The sequence below is a fragment of the Poromitra crassiceps genome (genome assembly GCF_964638095.1).
Source record: "Poromitra crassiceps genome assembly, chromosome: 20".
NCBI lineage: Eukaryota > Metazoa > Chordata > Actinopteri > Beryciformes > Melamphaidae > Poromitra > Poromitra crassiceps.
The window spans coordinates 23,806,986-23,827,282 of record NC_139637.1 but is presented as its reverse complement, the minus strand read 5'-3'; the positions used below and the strand labels follow the sequence as shown (position 1 = coordinate 23,827,282).

The 20,297-nt window shown below is 43.2% G+C and overlaps 1 protein-coding gene across 1 annotated transcript; it reads left to right on the top strand.

The window, feature by feature from the left end:
• Positions 1–2,346: 2,346 nt before the first annotated feature.
• LOC310794975 (kelch-like protein 23) lies at positions 2,347–9,614 on the top strand (the record flags this gene model as incomplete). The annotated part of the gene is made up of 2 exons (XM_083657000.1): positions 2,347–2,445; positions 8,193–9,614. 2 exons carry the CDS (start codon positions 2,347–2,349, stop codon positions 9,612–9,614), a joined length of 1,521 nt encoding a protein of 506 aa, XP_083513126.1.
• Positions 9,615–20,297: the final 10,683 nt, after the last annotated feature.

Genomic DNA, 20,297 nt, shown 5'->3' with positions numbered 1-20,297 from the left:
TCCCCGCAGCAAGGAGGGATATAGCGAACGAAGCTGTAGAGAACATGCTAAGGGCGGGGATCATCGAGCCGTCAGAGAGCCCATGGGCGTCGGGGGTAGTGTTGGTGAAGAAGAAAAATAGCGTGAAGATGCGATTCTGCGTAGACTATAGAGGGCTGAACAAAGAGACAAAAAAAGACGCGTACCCGCTGCCCGTCATCGAGGAGCTATTAGACATAGTGGGGGAGTCATCCTGGTTCTCATCCCTAGACCTCCGCAGCGGGTACTGGCAGGTACCCAAACCAAAGACCGCCTTCCGCACCGAGAGAGGACTGTGGCAGTTTCGAGTACTCAGTTTCGGTCTGTGCAACGCACCAGCAACGTTCGAGAGGTTAATGGAGAAATTGCTGGGAGACATTCCCCAAACCGAATGCGTCGTATACTTAGATGACATCTTGACACACGGGGGCTCGTTTCAGGCAGCGGTGGGGGCATTATGAAAGGTCCTACAGAAGATAGCAGAGGCGGGTCTAAAGTTACACCCAGATAAGTGCCACTTCCTGAAGAGGAGGGTGGAGTTCTTGGGACATGGCATCGGCGCGGGGGGCATTCGCACTCTGGAGGAAAAAACACGGGCACTCGTGGAGTGGCCCACCCCCAGAGACAAAAGAGAACTCGAGAGCTTCGTAGGGTTAGCATCCTACTATAGGAAATTCGTGAAAGGATTTTCTGACATCGCAGAGCCACTGTTCCGGCTAAAAGAAAAGAACGCAGACTTCCACTGGACAATAGAATGCCACCTAGCGTTCGAAGCCCTCAAGAAAGCGCTGACCGAGTCCCCGGTGCTTAGAGCACCAGACCCCGCACTGCCGTTCCTATTAGACACTGATGCCAGCAATATGATTCACAATGTTTATTGTCACTCTGATTGTACAAATTAGGCCGGGAGGCTCCACAGGACATCAAATATGAATGAAATATGAATATGAAAATGTTTCTTTTGTGACTCACCAGCCACTTTGAGGGTTGAGTTTATTTTTATAACCCAGTTTATCAGCGTTAACTGCATATAGAATGGGCTGGGTCATGTATAATAACGTGGGATATGTATTTGTGGTTGTGTACGTGTGGATCTCCACACACACAGGGTGAGACCACCCCCTTTTGCCACATAATACAATGTGGCAAAATGGGGTGGTGAATACACTGTATTATATTGTAACAGACTGTTGAGTGTTGTGTTCTATTGCTGATAAACTGATAAACTCAACAGTCTCACTCTCAAACTCAACGCGAGGCTGGCATAATTCGTATTGTATAGCTTCGTTTAAATGGTTAATTGATCGTTTTTATGTGCACATTTATCATTTGTCAATGGCTTCTGTGTGCTGGAGACTTGTGCTGAAAAGTCATTTTACTTTGAAAAACGGCCACCGGAAATGCTTATTGTTGCTCGTACGCCCCGCAGGGCGTACATTACGGTACTGCGTCAGCACCATTCGTCAGCACGTATGGGTTACGCTGCCAGGAAGTGTCCAAAGCACAGAGCGCCAGCAGGAGCCTTCCCGAGGATATAGGGATATATTTTCATTTCTAGAAGAAACTGGACTAAGTAGAAGAATATAGTCAGGATAGTGTAGTGTTTTAGAAAACCATTCTGATCCACACTCCATTTCAGAAGGTGGCGGTAATGCACCATAAGTTGTTTGCCAACCGCCATAAAACACTAGAAGAAGAAGAAGAAGAAGAAGAAGGAGCCTTCCCGAGTAGATATTTCAACTGTGTATGTGAATGCTGTTTTTAGTTGCGTTGGTTCCTGGCATTGCACAACGGAGGCAATACATGCGGTATGTTAGTCTGTCATACATTAAGATCCGCTGGTCTCATGCTCAATAGTATGTGGAAATGCAGTTTGAGAAATTACATTGTTTTATAATGCTGTGCTTTGCTTTGTTTTCTGTTTTTGTGTAGGAGATCTATGTCACTGTTTTTTAGAGTTGTTAATGTAATAAACTAGTGTTTTAAAGCTGATTTGCCAACCAGACCTGTGTCAAAATAAACCACAGTGAACTGAGAAAAGTGAATTTACTCTGCATCTTCCTTTCTGGAAAAGCCATTGGGCAAGTGTTACCTTATTGTTGCTAGCGGGAAAGAGGTAGGCTGGGACGCGTTGTTGTTGAGCACATGGCATACAGACACGCAGTTGCTGCACTAGACTCACGAGACTGAGGTGGGTTGTTGTTGACTTGAGCACTTTATTATAGCCTAGCTACAGACACGGAGTTGCTACGCTAATAGAGTTGATGATATAGTTCACAGTTTGTCTCACGTGCATCTTCTTTGAAAACAGAGAGAGATATGGCTGAAATGATTCCAGTCCACACCGCTGCTCATCCAGCTTCTCGGCATCCAGGCAACGAGGACTACCTGTGTGTGAATGGGAGCCACCCCAACGCCGTGCTACAGGTAGGCAGGACGAACCTCCCGCTCTAAACACGCTCTAATGGGTCTACTATTGGGTCATGTTGGAATAAAAACACTGATTGTATTGTAGGGATGGGGGTTTTGGGGTAAATGTGGGATTGTGTTGTATTACGGGGTTTATGTTGTTTGCTAGATTGCTAGTTTCCTACGGCAGGTGGGGTAGTATTCTCTTTGGGGATTGGTGGAGGGGAGGGAAGCCATTTTGGAGGTGTGTGTAAGGAAGAGAGAACATGTCTGCTGAGGGCGTGCGGGTGGATGGAGGCTGGTGGAGAGTGTCTCCTGTAACCAGGCGTGGGTCATAGCCAGTGGGCAACAGAATATGGGCATTTCTGAAGCCCATCCTGGAATTCCATTAAATTGAAAGTCCGTAGGGGGGCGCACGTCAGGTCCGGAAGTGACGACACGTACATTGGCTCCAATTTAAAAATGAGCCGACTTCTCTCTCGTTCTGTCTTAAATAAACATTTTCCGAATGAGCTTATGGTCTGAATAAACAATTTTAAGTCTTTTTCATGCTCTCCTGGGCTCCGTTTTCTAAATTATGGTCCCATTTCGAGTAAAAGAGCCGATAAAAATTGTAACTTTGGGGGCGGGATTTTCCTTGATTGACACCAGCCACAGGAAACCAGATGATCCCAACCAGTTGCCAAGGCAGGCTAGCCAGCTAGCTAGCAACGTAGCCAGAGATTAAAAGTAAAATACCAGAAACAGCGTTACCTTTATGATCTTTTAATGATGTTAGTATAGACACACGTAACAGTATAGAGAGTATGCACGTGATGTCACAGAGGCAGAAGTCACTGTGGGGTCACGCCCACTGAGTCACAGCAAGACTGAGCTTGAATGCAGTAATCAGCCTAGATAACTGACACCTGGTGCTCAGGGAGGAATTTGACACTCAACCCTGATTGAGGGGGCGTGTTCCAGTGGGTGTGCATACCCTCTATTCACCTTATTCACCACGCCCACTTTTTCTCTCTTCCGCGTTCAACGCAAACGTATTTGTTCTTCCGGTTCAGTGCTAGTTGCGAAGGCCACTAGTGGCTAATAATATTAGCCACTAGTTAGTTATGTTATATGGCAGTAAAATGCCACTGAATGACCAAATTGATATAACCGTTAACCATTTCGAGTAACACTGATTCCATACGGATCACCAGCGTTAGTTTGTTGTTTATAACGTGGCTATATTCATAACGTTTCTATCTCGGATGCGTTATTTCGAATCGCACATAGGTTACGCAACCTAACATAGGTGCGCAACCTAACGTCCACTCCACTAACGTCATCTTAAGAGCACAATATTCCTGGAATGCAAGTTTAACTAAACAGTTACATGTCCTCTGCATTCTACATAAAATTAAGATATTACGGGTTGTTTTATTTTGTATGTTACATACGTATTGGTTAGTTTATGGGGGAGTAATTTTGTCACTTTAGGAGCGGAGTGTGCGCAGCCATCTTGCCTGCGGAGTTTTTGGCAAGTCAAAACGGAAATACTATTACAAAATGACGTAATGCGGAAGCGTCCATGTGTGGGCAAAGAATAAGGTGAATAGATCCCCGTTATGAGGTCTGTTGATCAAAAGAACACCTAAACGCTATTTCGAAATCGGGTTTTAGTGGACGGGCAGCGACCATACAAGTTGGGGCTTCAGAGCTGATCTGCGGCTAACTAGCTAGCAACGTAGCCAGAGATTAAAAGTAAAATACCAGAAACAGCGTTACCTTTATGATATTTTAATGATGTTAGTAGACACACGTAACAGTATAGATCCCCGTTATGAGGTATGTTGATCAAAAGAACACCTAGCGCTATATCGTTATGTAATGTAATGTGACTTGTGACATGATCACCACATTTCAATAAATATAACATTTTTGCACATTTGAATGCTGCTGGTCGTTTGTTTAATGCTGTATATATTGGACATTTAAGCTGATAATACACAATTGTGTTGAGGTAATTCCGCAAAGTTAAAAATATAACGTGTAACCACGTATAACACTTGAAACAATCAAATTTAACTTTTTCACAGCAATACATACAGTCCAGCCCACCATGGTATGGGAAAGGATTGGAACCATTGTTTGAATTATATCGAAATATATTTGCATGGTGTAGCATGTAATGCAGTCTGTTAAGATACTGTAAACATGCTAGATACTCTGTGACACAGAAAGGCAGACGAGCTAGCAGCAGGGATCTTGTCACCCTGATTTCAGATAAACTTGTCTGTCTAGCTAGACAATATTACTGTACCATAATACCACAAGCTAAAGGCAGCATACACCAATGGAAGGATGGGTAGCATTAGCTAACGTCATCCAGGCTATACAGTAACGTTAGGCTATTATAAAGTTATGAAACGCTGATTCAGACGTTACAATAATATGACATATGAGCCAGTTAGCCTAGCTAGAGAGAGTAATTTCAGACCACCAGATATCACCATATTTAATTTCAATAAATATAAAGCATTCGTTGATTGAAGCAGACTGCTGATCGGTTGTTTCTCCGTCATGTCCTCATGGTCCAATCTTCGATTCGTAGTCCGTGTTCACTCGACATCAACAATCTTTATATCACATGTGATCATTTTATCCAACCTGCCTCTGACCAGACAACTAATGGATCGTTCTGCGCGATCATATTTGCGACATTCAGATACATGATAATATACAACAAGGCTATCTTTGTTGACAATGTTTATTGAAAAAAGCATTAAAACAAGCAAATATAACAATATTCTCCGGTCACTGGCAGATACTAGCTACAACTTGTTCAAAGCAAATCTCTCATGTCAGCATTTGGCTTGTGTGTTATTGCAATTTCCTATGTTGAAACAACTGATCAGCAGTAACATGTAGTTTAGCGTTAATCTCAGGAGAACAGAATATTATAGCTTTGATCTTCACAAATCATGATCCTCTGTTGTGTGTCCCATCGGTACTGGACGGCGGCTACCCCTGGAAGAAACAAATTAGACACTGTTAATCACTGTATAACGTTAACGTTTGCTTACCCAACACTACGTGCGATTGGTAAATACTGTAAATGCAGAGGTGGATAAAGTATCCAGAGGAGTTTAACCCCCTTGTTCCCCCTCATTGATTGATAGTTGATCTAATGTTAGCTAGATGTATAACGCTATAGCTGGTAGATCATATGAGTATGCTTTGAGTCTGCCTCATCTCAAAGAGGTAACCTAGGTAAACAGAACTGCGTTTGTTTTCTGTCTACGTCCGAATCTGTGCAGCATGCAATACTAGACACTGTTAATCACTGTATAACGTTAACGTTTGCTTACCCAACACTACGTGCGATTGGTAAATACTGTAAATGCAGAGGTGGATAAACTATCCAGAGGAGTTTAACCCCCTTGTTCCCTCTCATTGATTGATAGTTGATCTAACGTTAGCTAGATATATAACGCTATAGCTGGTAGATCATGAGTGTGCTTTGAGTCTGCCTCATCTCAAAGAGGTAACCTAGGTAAACAGAACTGCGTTTGTTTTCTGTCTACGTCCGAATCTGTGCAGCATTCAATACTGTTTAATGTTGTATAACGTTAGTCTAACCTTAGTCCTCCTGTAATGACAAATGGACATGTTAATGTCATGCTATGCAATTAGCGTTGTGTTAGAAAATAAGATTACCTCGATTTTGTGGAAGATAGGAAGATGCAAGCGGCAGGCTGGTGACGCCGCGCGAGGTCTGGAGGAAATAATACTGTTTTTCTTCGGGCTACTGTATTCACTGTGAGAGCAATGGAGCAAGGCTAGCAATAGCAACTAACGTTAGCAACATTTGTTAGCCAAGCTAACGACTAGCGGGCAAAACAACTTGAACAAGATGGATGCCGTGGCTAGGAAGAAACCCTCCCCCGAGTCCCGTCCACGCTCACGCCCCTTCCTGTTTTCCCGGCTCCAGGCTTGAACAGATTTCCCACAATGCAACAGGAAAATCCATTCATCCAATCAAACGAAATCAAACAATATCGGGAAGTGAGCTTCATTTTGCCATGTCAAAAACATATAGCTAAGGTGGTCCATATATTTACTGTCAATGGTCATAGCCGATAGTGACCTGGTGTAATGGAATAAACGCACAGAATTGCAAGCCAAGTATTCGCCTCCTCTCCTCCTTCATTAACGGTCCCGGGAGCGGATCGTTACAGTATCGACAAATATGCACCATTACTACTACAAAATGAAAAAATATATTTGGAAAAAGACCGAAATAATAGACGGTTTTAACTTGACAACAAAAACATTCTAAATTGAACCCCCGCTCACTTCCTGTTGCAGTGTTTGCTATGGACATAAAAGAAAAAAAACCATTCAAGTGCAGGACTGACCATTCTGTGAAAACCGTCTATACAGCTGAGCAGCGAAAACAAAAGTAACGATGTCGAGTGAATATTTCTGCAGTTTGCCGAGTGCTGTGGGGTTGCGCTCTGGTGAAAACCGTCTATAAGTTAAATCAAGCTCTGTAGAGGAGCAAATTCAGCGTTTCAGCCCGCCTGAAAAAAAACGGCACAACAAAAAATCGTCACTCCTCGCCTTTAAAGTCGAGCTGAACCCAAAAATGACTTTTCTTTTCTTTTAGTTCACATACCTGGGTATGCAGTGCACCTATTTAATAATGTATGCAAAGAAAATCACAACAATCTAATTTCTTTCGTTTTTCACACTTTTTCACGTCAAAAGTTCATTTTTCAAGATTTCATTGATAACAGTAATTTGCTGACGTCACCCAGTACTATCAAATTTCAACCCCATTTCAACCAATCATATCACGACATGCAGCTGTCAATCAAATCTTCATTTCAGGATAATTTTCTCTTCCAAAAGAAAGAGAAAATGGCACCTAGTGCCTGTCATCTGGCAGAATTCCTATCCCATAAACTAACTACTAACTTGGCCAATTGTTAGAAACATGAACAAAAAACAAAAACTATAATCTCTAAGAATGCAAAGAAATGTAACTGGCTCATTAAAACGCGCATTCCAGGGATATCGTATTTACAGCAGCGATAATGGCACGCGCATCCGAGAGCTTGGTTGTCAGGGGTTGCACTTCGGAGATTCCAGGGCGACGTGCTGCACTCTCCGCTCGGCAACACGAAGGCAGCTGGCTGCTTGCGGCTCACTGAGCTCCACTCCTCCCGTCAAAAGGCTCTTCCCGGGGGGAGCGCTACAACACACTGAATCCCACTCGATTTGAAGGCGGAACACGCCAGGATTGGCCAAAGCCCAATCCAGTCCCCAGAATTGTCAAATAAAATCATCGACATGATACTATGACCCGCCTCTCAACCTGTCATCTTAGACAAACTATGTTTTCAGTCTGAAACGGACTCATATGCACGTGACGAACGGGTTCAGTTCGACTTTAAGAGTGGATTCCCAACTGGATTTTTTGATTTGTCCTTTGGTCTGTCACTTAAATTATAGCCAACCCCTGTGTACACAGTGAATGTTTCCTTGTGATTTGTTTGAGTTATACTGACGTAAATCGCGTAATTTTCCTTCATTCGCTTCGCTACTCGATTCAACTTTGACGAAACATTTAGGTAAACACATGAAATTGTCCGCCAACTTGTCCTCTAGAACGATGTGAAGTCAGTTTTTAATTTTCATGAGTTTGAAAAGTCTTGTCGAAATGTGCAGTGCGCCGTGTAAAAACCACCCTGTTTCTTTCTGCTTTGTCTTGGTGATTACAGGGCCTGAACAGCCTGCGGCTCAACAACGCTCTCTGTGATGTCACCCTGTGCTGTGGGGGGCAGGAGTTCCCCTGCCACCGTGCTGTACTGGCCTCATGTAGCTCTTACTTCCAGGCAATGTTTTCCACGGGCTTCAGAGAGTCCAGACAGGAACGGGTTCCCATCAGTGGAGTTGAACCTCAGATGATTGACTTGCTGGTGAGCTATGCGTACACATCACAGGTGGTCATCTCCAAAGCAAATGTGCAGGCCCTGCTAGCAGCGGCTAACCTGCTGGACTTTATGGTGGTTCGAGAGGCCTGCTGTCGGTTCATGGAGCATCAGATCTATGTAATGAACTGTGTGGGGATCCACTTCTTTGCCAAGGCCCACTCCTGTAAGGAGCTGGAGAAACGCAGCATGGACTACATCCTCCAGCACTTCAGCGCTGTTTCCCAGCAGGAGGAGTTCCTGTCTCTCTCTGTGGACCAACTGACGGAGGTCATTGGTGACGATGTCAACATGCCCAATGAAGAGCTCTCCTGCCGCAGGGCGTGGTCCACAGTGATCCTGACAGTGAGCGGGGATTTCGAGCGTAGCGTGGATAGCTTTGATCCTGTGACTAATCAATGGAAGCACCTGGGCTGCCTGCCCCTCAATGTACACAATCACGGTCTGGTGGCGTCAGGCTCTACTGTGTATTTGGCTGGAGGGAAACCACCTGATGATTCAGGCAGCAGGAAGATGTGGCGCTACGACTCCTGCTTGGACTCATGGTTGGAGCTGGCTCCCATGAATGTAGCTCGCGCATCTTGCCACCTGGTGATGCTGAACGGCTACGTGTTTGCGGTGGGCGGCGCGTCCTATGGCTATGAAGTAGACTCTGTGGAGTGCTACAACCCCATCACCAACTCCTGGCTTTTTATAGAGTCTATAATGGCAGACGTCGTCCGTTCTTCTGTGGTGTCTCTCGACGGACTGCTCTATCTTGCTGGTGGTTTGCTGGTGCTGGATGGCTCTCATACAAATCGAGTCCAGGTGTACGACCCTAAAACCGCTGTCTGGGCAGAGGTGGCACCTATGCAGATCGCTCGCTCTGGTGCAGCTGCCTGTACACTCAAAGGAAAGATCTATGTTATAGGTGGGTCCACCACAGGCAAATACTTGAATACGGTGGAGTGTTACAACCCCAAGAGCGATCAGTGGACCATGTGTTGTCCCCTGAAAGAAGATTGGTACGTTCTTCATGTTACTGCTGCTGTGGTGGATGGAATGATGTACATACTACATACTACATATTCCTCCTCTCGGTGGAAGACCACGGTACGGTGGTACAGTGATGAGACGGACACGTGGGAGGGCGCGGGGACACTAGCACCCGATCACATGTCACATGTTAAAGTGTGTCTCTGTCCAACTGAAGCGATCATGTCGTTGAAATAAAGACTGCAATATTTCGATGGTTGTGGATGTTTTAATTATTATTATTATTTTTTTAACTGTGTTTATTATTTTTTGCACATAAGACAACAGTACAAATCACAGACATACGCACAGGCTTAAAAACATATTAAAACAGACAACCAAAACAAAAACAAACAAACAAAAACACCTGACAAAAAACAAAACTACAACACATAATTGGATGCACATTAAAAAAAAAATGTATATATAAAAAAAAAATACTATCTGTTCCTCCTTGACACTAGTATTCAAAGGAGACCTTCTCCACTCCTGCCCGACACATTCATACTCCTGAAATGATCTACAAAAGGTTGCCAAATCTTATCAAACTTGTGTTCCTGCTTCCTCAGAGAGAACTTTATTTTTTCCAGTTCCAAATGCTTCATTACATCATTCATTAGGTTTAAATGGGTTGGTGCAGATCTCTGCTTCCAGTTCAGTAAGATGAGCCTCCGTGCCAGTATACAGACAAATGATACCATATAATGTTCGTCACCACTAATTTTTTCAGGATCAATAATTCCCAGAACTGCCGTTAAAGGGTCTAACTCAATAGGTCTGTGCAGAATGTTTGAAAAAGTTTGAAATATGTTATTCCAGTAGTTCGATAACCCTGGGCAGATCCAGAACATATGAGCTAAAGATGCTGGAGCAAGCCCACAACGATCACATGAAGGGTCAATATCTGGGAATATCTTACTAAGCTTTTGTTTAGACCAATGTAACCTATGAATTATCTTGAATTGTATAAGACCATGTCTATCATGAGGAAGCATGAACCTGTTCTAAAGCAATCTGCCACTGCCACTCCTCAATTTCCCCACCCAAATCATCCTGCCACGCCACTCTCAGGTGTTCTACAGTTGCTGTACATGTCAACTCATACAAAATCCCATATATATAAGATATGCCTCCTTTGTAATGTGGATTCCTCAACAGAATAGCTTCCATTGACGACTGATCTGGAGAATTAGGAAAGGATGGATCATTTTTTTAACAAAGTCCCGAACCTGTAAATATTTAAAAAAATGTGTCCGTGGTAAATCCTATTTGTTTTGAACCTGTTCAAATGATGGAAATACATTTTTAATAAACATATCATTAAAAGTATGAATTCCTTTACCAAACCAATCCTCAAAAGTTGTATTGTTAGATGACGGTGCAAAGGAGTGATTCTTCGTGAGAGGACCTTGAAGAGAGGCAGTCTGCCATCCATAAAATCTCCTGATCTGAGACCAAATCTTAAGTGTGTGTGAGACACTACTGGATTATCTACATGTAATGTTTTAGGATATGTAGAGGGTAAAGCTGAAAAAAGCAAAGCAGAAAGAGAGGTAGGATAACAAGAAATTTCTTCAATGGCTAACCAGAGTGGAGGTTTCTCTTGTAACCAGAAGGCCATCATCCTTATATTACTCGCCCAGTAATAAAGCTGAAAATGTGGCAAACCCATTCCACCTGTTGTTTTTGGTCTTTGCAGAAGTGCCTTCCGGATCCTGGGATGGATGTTTTAATTCTAAGAAGTTACTTGAAAGACTTGTCTTGTGTTTGGTAATTAACCACGAATACCTTCTGAAAAAGTTACAGGGTTAAACTTCCTTTCAAACCATGATTAAGTGTGTGTACTACTTGCAACATAAATGCTTTTTGAGTAGATATAGGTGTGAATGTGTATGGGGCAGACATTCTACTATTTAGCCTAGTTGTAGAGCTCTTAATCAAAGCCATTCCCTCTGGTTTAATCCATCTTATTAAAAGTCACTTATCTGTTGGTGGAGATAACACCCCAGGCAGCGGTACCATCTATTTTGCATTCAAGCCTCATTTCGTTCCATCAAAACCCAATGGGTGACGTCACGCTCACTATATCCATCTATTATACAATCTATGGATTTAATAGATAATTTAATCGTTTTTTTTTTTAGGACTTTTAAATTGCTTAAATGACACGCACACACACATACACACACACACACACACACACACATACACATACACATACACTCTCTCTGTCTCTGTCTCTGTCTCTTCACAAGAAACTAAACAGGAATGTGAATAAATGCTAAAACACGAAGACAATATTTTTTCAATGGTGTGTGTGTGTTTGCGTGCGTGCGTGCGTGCGTGCGTGCGTGTGTGTGTGTGTGTGTGTCAGGACCAGTCAGTGTGTGCCAAGACATTTTGGGAGAGAGTGTGAATCGACTGAAAGAGGAGAACCGGTCTGCTGCTGTTTACAGGTTTACCAACAACTTCTTTGTATTAAAGTAGCTGTTACTGTAGTGTAATATACTGTGCTCAATACTGACACATATGAAAGCACTTGAACAGAATAGATATATAGATATATATATTGGTTTTAATTCCAGAGTAGTTATGCTGTGTGTGTGTGTGTGTGTGTGTGTGTGTGTGTCTGTCTGTCTGTCTGTCTGTCTGTCTGTCTGTCTGTCTGTCTGTCTGTCGCAGTGTGAAGCATCAGATCACTGGGTGTGTGGCAGTAATGGTCGATCCTACAGGAACCAGAGAGGCCTGCGCTCTGTATTGCAAGTCACGTGACGCCATGCAGCCCAGAAAGGAAAATTCCCATCCACTTGCATGGGAACCTAGCCTGACTCCACCAGACGGGGGTGGCATTGTTCCACAAATTCACAATTGTGAAACAGAATGTGAAGCAAACTAATCCATCTGGCAGCGTCAGGTTAATGGGGACCCCGGCAGCTGTTAAACCCAGGGGAATTTTTTTCGGGGTGTCACTCAAAGTATAAAACGACTCTTTTAATTATCAACTAATTTTTTATGGGGCATTTTTTCTTCAGAAGCCACTAAGAGCCATATACGGGGGTATTTTCTTCTTGTAATACAATCCATGGGTGGGAGGGGTGGGAGACGTCATGGAACACGTCATGGCACACATGCGCACTTCGCCTTGGGCCGCATAGTCAGGAAGTAAAACCAGGAAGAAAACCATGGATGTATTAAAAGAACTGGATAGGGGACGAGCCACGCCCACCCATGCATTCGGACGGAGGCTGCTCATCAAGCTCAAAAAGTTTGACCTGTCTGGTTTTAAAAATGTTACATTTCAGCTGTCAATCAACATAAAGCTGGTGTGTGTGCGTGGGCGGGGGGGTTCCAGTAGACTATTGTGACACCTTGCCCCCTAAAGCCTAAAGAGTGTGGACTGACACCTGGGACCGGTTGCACCAAGTGGTCTTAACTATGCCTGGTCGTACAGTAACTCATACGTCGGTCTTAGTTAAGACCAGTCTTTAGAGTGGATTTATGCCTGTTGCACCAACATGGCTTACGTCTGGTCTTAACTAGGCCGGTCGTAGCAATGCGCGTCCATGTGAATTGCCAGGGAATGCACCCTGATTGGATGATGTTGCAAAAATGTGCCTTGCAACCTGCTTGGAGCGTCACTGTGCCACTACGCTCTATCAGCCACTACTGTATGTGCATCACTACACCCTCCCTCCTCCCACCCTCCCTCGCTCCGGGGGGGGAATGGCGGTGATTGAGCCAGACACAGTCTGAATGAAATTGAATGTAACGTTCCCAATTCTATGTATTAAATTCTAAAAAAAATAACGGCAACATTTGGGAAGGCTAAGCCACACAACTAGTTTGTTATAATCTAACATCATGCTTCGATCAGGGGCGTATCTACGGGTGGGCCTGGGTAGGCACACGCCCACCCACTTCTTGCCCTGGCCCACCCAAATTTTTTTTTTTTTTTTTTTTTTTTTTTTTTTTTTTGTTACTTTTGTAAAAACGCAGGGCACATCATCTCCAGAGTCTAATGCATGACAACTTCATGACATCTAGGAATTTTGTTCTCTCTGTGGATAAATAAACCAGAGGGCGTCTTGTTCAAACTTGAAGCAGCCTCAGTGTTGTTATTTTTTAAACTCACAGCAGTATATGGATCAGTGGTTCTAATTTCTGTATAAAGTAACAGTATACACACAAGTATAAGCATTCATGTATGCAACATTTGGCACCTATATGTAACCTTTTAAGGTTGAGATAATTGTATTATCATTATATGGTCCAAATATTTCAGTAAAGCACTTGAAACACTTGAAATATTCTTGCTTGGGTGGTATCATTCTACTTGAAATGATGGTCGGCCACCCGAGTGGGCCCGGCCTTCGGCCTTCGGCCGGGCATCTGCACCCCTTCCTATCCAGGCCCACCCAATTTGATCCAGGCCCACCTATAATTCAATTTCTGCATACGCCCCTGGCTTCGATGGCGACGTTACGATGGTGACGGTGACGATGACGACGGTGACGATGACAGTAAGGACTCAAAAAGGTCTCCGTTGATAAGACACGGAGATCTCTGTTACAGGCAGGCGCTACGCCTCCTCCTGACCAGGCGTAAGAGTTACGCCTGGGCGTAGCGAATAGAAGGCTTAAGCCGTCTTGGTGCAACCGGCGTAGCTGTTAGGTCGTAAAGTTACGACCAACTTAGCTTAAGACCAGTGTAAGACCAGTGCGTGCAACCGGCCCCTGAGGTTTAGCGCAGGTTTAAAAAAAGACTGCAGAATACTTTCCTGAAAATGTTCATTCTCACAAGTTCCTAATTGTGAAGCGCAACTTTCTTTTTCATATCACACGCTCATATTCCTCTCTTATCTCCTTCGTGTCAGACCTACTTCAACAGTCACAGATCAAGGTTTAAAGCTACAATATGAAAACATTGCAAAAGCAAGTGGGCTATAGCTAACTCAGATAAACATGTGGATGTTGTGCGATGTGCGTACAACATCCACGTGCGTTCAATCCCTGCCTCAGGCAGCACCTGTGATCTTTTTTTTTTAATCATCAGTAGTTTGAACACTGATAGAAATAAGCTGATGTAGGAGTCTAGTCAGTCTCTGGTTCTAGCTCAGTTAGATAAACAGCTGCTCACTCGTTCAATTCCAACCTACAGTGTGTAGAATTCAGAAGGTGGTCTTCAAACAGCTCATAGCTCAGCAGGATAAGTCGCTGTGTCTGTGTCTGTAAGGTGCAGTATTGGTTCGATTCCAGATGGAGGAGACATATTATAGCACCGCCCTGTCTTTAATGTTACCAGCTGTTTACGCCGGCTTTAATGCCCTCAAATTAATTAGAAGTCTAATAAAAAAGATTAGATTAGAAAAAGATTGTTATGCCTATATGCCTATTTCTACTTTTATTCAAATAAAAATAACTTTGCTGCCTAAAAAACAAATGAAAATCTGTTCAATCTGTGCACATCCCAGGTAAGAACTCACAACCTCTCCCTCTGAAGGCAGTTGACATACACAGTGAACCACAAAGGCACAGCCACTCATGCTGTATTTCTCTCTGTATGGCTTTTGTGCCTGGCTATAGGTCAAAATCTGGAAAAGGCTACTGTATACTTGAGTTATTAGTCAATTTAGAAATAGTTAAGTAGACTCTGGTATGACAAGAGATTAATTTCTGGACATCCAAACATCAATTTAGACTCTAGATCACCGTTCTAAATGGATTAAAAGCAACAATACAGTACAACAATTTCCTGGTTTCAGCCCAACTATTTATATAATTCATGCTAATTTCCAGCTTTGGCGATTAATTATTATGGTAATTTAAATTGCCCAACATGCAACTCTTACCAACCAAGTTGAGTTTCATCCACTAGGCATACATATGACATTTCAATCATAAAAGTCAATAAGAAACAACATTACTGGGTCGAAGAAATTTCCAGTAGACTATTGTGACACCTTGCCCTAAAGTCTAAAGAGTAATTGTGGAGTGACACCAGAGTTTTAGCACAGGTTTAAGCAACCACCACCACCACCCCCCAATCTGAATGTACCGATGTACCTGAAGGAAGCCTCACTTTCATGTGAGCGAGAGACCTTAAGAGTGAGAGAGAGAGAGAGAGAGAGCAGAGTTCAGCCAAAATCCCGCTGTAAAAGGTTTGACCTGTCTGGTTAAAAAAAAGAAATACATTTCAGCTTGTCAATCAACAAAGCTGGAGAGGAAGAGAGAAGAACACAACCCTCTATAATTGTCCATACACTTATAGAACATTTAGTAAAAAATAAAGGGTTGGGGCCCTAAGGGATCAGTTGGTCCCAGGCCTGGGCAAGAGACGTGGTGGCCCTGTGAAGAGGCTCTGGGTTATGGGCCCCCTGAACTCTTGGGCCCCTGGCCTGGGCCCGGTAGGCCCGATCGGTAATACATGCCTGTGAATATTAACAATTCCTATTCACAAAGATTTTCTTTCTTTCTAATGAGCTCTTTGTTATCCTTTGACTAGTGTTTAGTTGGGAATTAACAGGGTGAGTGTGCAGGTTGGCATGTAAGTTATTACTAGTGAAAACACACACACACATGTGCATGTATGCACACGCACACACACCCTCCACAGACGGTTGTGTCACCCAGGAGGTGAGGAGGAAGGAGAGTGATTGGTGCAGCCTTTTCTCCTGACAGGGGGGTTATCGGCAGTCACCTGGCAACGGTCACCTCCGTGCGGGGACAATGGTCTTTCACCCCGGTGGGATTGGGTGGGTGAGGTGTCTGAATGACAGCCAAGCTCTCTGTCCAGTCTATGTCTGCAATCAACCAATCAGCTGGAGGCTGAGACAGAGCCGGTCAACCACAGCAGAGCACTAATTGTTCTGTCTCTATTCACTAAAACCTCTCTTCCCTCTAATTGAGACTTGCCAACGCTACATGCATACAAGCTGTATGTAGAAAGAGAAACACAATGAAGATATCCAGCTGAAGAACTATATGACATGGTTTCCTGTAGTAGTGAGGTGGCATTGCATATAGGATATAATAAAGGTGATGTACAGATGCACTGACTTGATCGAGTTTGGGAACCAGAAAAACCTTGTTTATTTTATTAATACATTGATTTAATTAATACAATAAGCACAACCCTACAGATGGCTTCATAACAATATTAGATCAAATGAAAGTTCATGTGTCACATATTCCATCATACAAGCACAATGTGTTTGATAAGTAGAATAAAAAATATATTAAAAAAAATATAAAACTTTAAATACGATGGATGAGCTGTCAAATTAGCTGTACAGGGGAAAGTAAATAGAAAGTAAATCTGATCTAGAAAGTAAAATATAGGCTATATAGAAATTAGTATGGATATTCATGTGTATTCACAGAATCTGGATGATGTATACAGTATTCCTAATGAGTAATAAATACAGGCTATAAAATGCTATAATGTTGTTTTGGCAAAGAGCTCCACCTCCAGTAACTGTTGATGATGCATAAAACAAGACTTACTTGCGTTTATTTGAAACACTTATATTTGCATTTTATTTTGAAGGCAGAGACATTCTAACGGAAGTGAGTTTCCTCATTGCAGCTGGCTTCATCAATGGAGCCCCCAATGGCAAACTCTCCAACCAAATCACAATAAAGTTTAATAGTGAAACTTGATTTTCAATTCAACGTTAGATGAAGACATTATTCAAATATGCTGCCACAGATCATTCATGTAGTAGGCTATATAGGCAATGCTTGTTGTGACTTAAAGTCCCTGGAAACCAAAATCCACAAAAACGTTCTATGTTATTTAGGGTCTTATGTTAGTAATTTTGTGCCTCCGAAATTATTATACATTACTTTCAACCCAAAGCCTTAAAATCGCCACTTTTCTACAGAAAAAGTACTTCCTCATTGAAGACAGCAGTGCGCGAGGTGCTAAAACGCAGGAGCTTATGACGTCATAAGCTCTATATAACCTTTGTACACGCGCGCAATCCGCACCCACCTATGGCAAGTCCGTTCTTTGCCCCCAGTGACAGCGCTCCCTCGCTGTCCGTCTCCTCTGTATGCAGTCTGCCAAGCGCTATGCTTGTGAGATTAGCAAGGTGTCGGGTTTCAGGCCATTCTCTCTCTCTCTCTCTCTCTAGAGAGAGAGAGAGAGAGAGAGAGACAGAGCCGCGGAGCAACACGCGAACACACACACTCAGAGAATGGCCTGAAACCCGACACCTCTCTCTCTCTCTCTCTCAGAGAGAGAGAGAGAGAGAGAGACAGAGCCGCGGAGCAACCGCGAACACACACACTCACACACACACACACACACACACACACACACGGTGTGTGCACTCATCTCTCTTTCTCCGTTTCCCTCCCCCCTCTCTCTCGCGCTCTCCGAGAGACAGAAATTTCCCTGCTGTAGATGGGACACGCCCACACATTCCGCGGGAGAAAGTACACTCTAAAAAATAATGAAATCTCATGAGTTTTGCCATGGCTGTCAAACCTAAATTTATATACTTTGCGACGTTCATCATCGTTCAAATTTGGCTGGTGGCTTATTAACATAGGGTCCTGTGATGTGATTAACTCAAAATGCTAAATAATAAAGAAATATTTCTGGTTTCCAGGGACTTTAAGTTATTTTAGTTAATGCCAGGCTAGAAGTAATACACTGAAGAGATGGGGTTTAAATAAAAGGACCAAGACAAGACACCCTACCCTCCCCCCTTGCCATATCAACAAAAACATTTCTCATCTACAGCCATAGGGTATCATTATTCACACATATACTATAACTCATATCATCGTAACATATCTCCATCATGAAACATTCTTAAGCCACATCAGAAAAAAATAGACAAAGTAAAACACATCCAACAGTCGCCAACCCCACAGATCTCATGTTAGTAAACCTTAGGGACAATATATCTTCAAAATTATGTCAATGCAAAATATGACACTCTGTATGGTGGGTCAGAAAAAATAATGGTGATATTAGCTGCATGTTATTCTGCTGTAGTAATCACAAATCAGACAGTTTCACAAGCTCTCCATTTACTTTGTAATGACATTCTTACATTGTTGTTTACATTCTAGCAATGCAATGTCAGAAACAAACATAATTATTCATAATCAGACTGTCACTGAACTTTGATTCATTGATTACATGTGTGGTTGGACAGAGAGAAGTTTGTTCCGTCTGCAGACAGTGGAGGGCGCTCTTCAGGTTAGATGCAGCGGTGTTTCTTCAGATTAGATGACTGAGTGAACATTTTCTTACAGCAGTCACACCAGTAGCCCGTTCCAGTGTGAATGCGTTTGTGTGTATTTAGGTTACTTAAGTGACTGAAACTGCTCCCACATTGGTCACAGTGGTAGGGCTTATCTCCAGTGTGAATGCGTTTGTGTGTTTTTAGGTCAACTAACCGACTGAAACTGCTCCCACATTGGTCACAGTGGTAGGGCTTATCTCCAGTGTGAATGCGTTTGTGTGTTTTTAGGTTGCCTAACTGACTGAAACTGCTCCCACATTGGTCACAGAGGTAGGGCTTATCTCCAGTGTGAATGCGTTTGTGTGTTTTTAGGCTACCTAACTGACTGAAACTGCTTCCACATTGGTCACATTTGTAGGGCTTCTCTCGAGTGTGAATGCGTTTGTGTGTTCTTAGGTCACCTAACTGACTGAAACTGCTTTCACATTGGTCACAGTGGTAGGGCTTATCTCCAGTGTGAATGCGTTTGTGTATTTTTAGGCTACCTAACCGACTGAAACTGCTCCCACATTGGTCACAGTGGTAGGGCTTATCACCAGTGTGAATGCGTTTGTGTGTTTTTAGGTGACCTAACTCATTGAAACTGCTCCCACATTGGTCACAGTGGTAGGGCTTATCTCCAGTGTGAATGCGTTTGTGTATTTTTAGGCTACCTAACCGACTGAAACTGCTCCCACATTGGTCACAGTGGTAGGGCTTATCACCAGTGTGAATGCGTTTGTGTGTTTTTAGGTGACCTAACTCATTGAAACTGCTCCCACATTGGTCACAGTGGTAGGGCTTCTCTCCAGTGTGAATGCGTTTGTGTCTTTTTAGGCTACCTAACCGACTGAAACTGCTTCCACATTGGTCACAGTGGTAGGGCTTCTCTCCAGCGTGAATGCGTTTGGGTCTCTTGTTGGTGTCTCTCTGTTTCTATAAAGACACAAAGAAAGATTTAGGGCAGGGGGACTGTGTGTGTGTGTGTGTGTGTGTGTGTGTGTGTGTGTGTGTGTGTGTGTGTGTGTGTGTGCGTGTGTGTGCGTGTGTGTGTGTGTGTGTGTGTGTGTAGGTGTGTGTGTGCTGCAACATCAGTGATACATCAGTGATATTTTTCTCACCTTCTCTTCTGAAGAATTCATTTGGACAATGCTCCTCCCCTCCTACGCCAGATGTCTGTCCTCCCACCAAGCAGCTCTGTAGATACAGCAGGGGTTAAATTAAATCAGTCATATACAATTTAATTACAATTTTAAAACTCTTCAGGAAATTGTTCAAAATTGAATGGTATGCTGCTTAAAATGTATTGAGATAATCGTAGGTTTGAAGGTATACAAATATTACAATCTAAAGGTTGAAGATTTGTGAGTTTTTAAATAGCAGAGGATGATTTCAATGAATAAATTAAGACAGATTCCTATATATCAGATCTCTTGGCCATGTGATCTCATCTCATGGCTTTTCTGATCACTGCCGATGACACTCAGCTTTACCTTTCCTACCCCCCCTCAGACACCCAAATCGAGGCACACATCTCTGCATGCCTCAAAGACATCAATGACTGGATGTCTGCCCACCACCTCAAGCTCAACCTTGGTAAGACAGAGCTACTCTTCCTCCCAGGGAAAGACTGCCCTCTCACA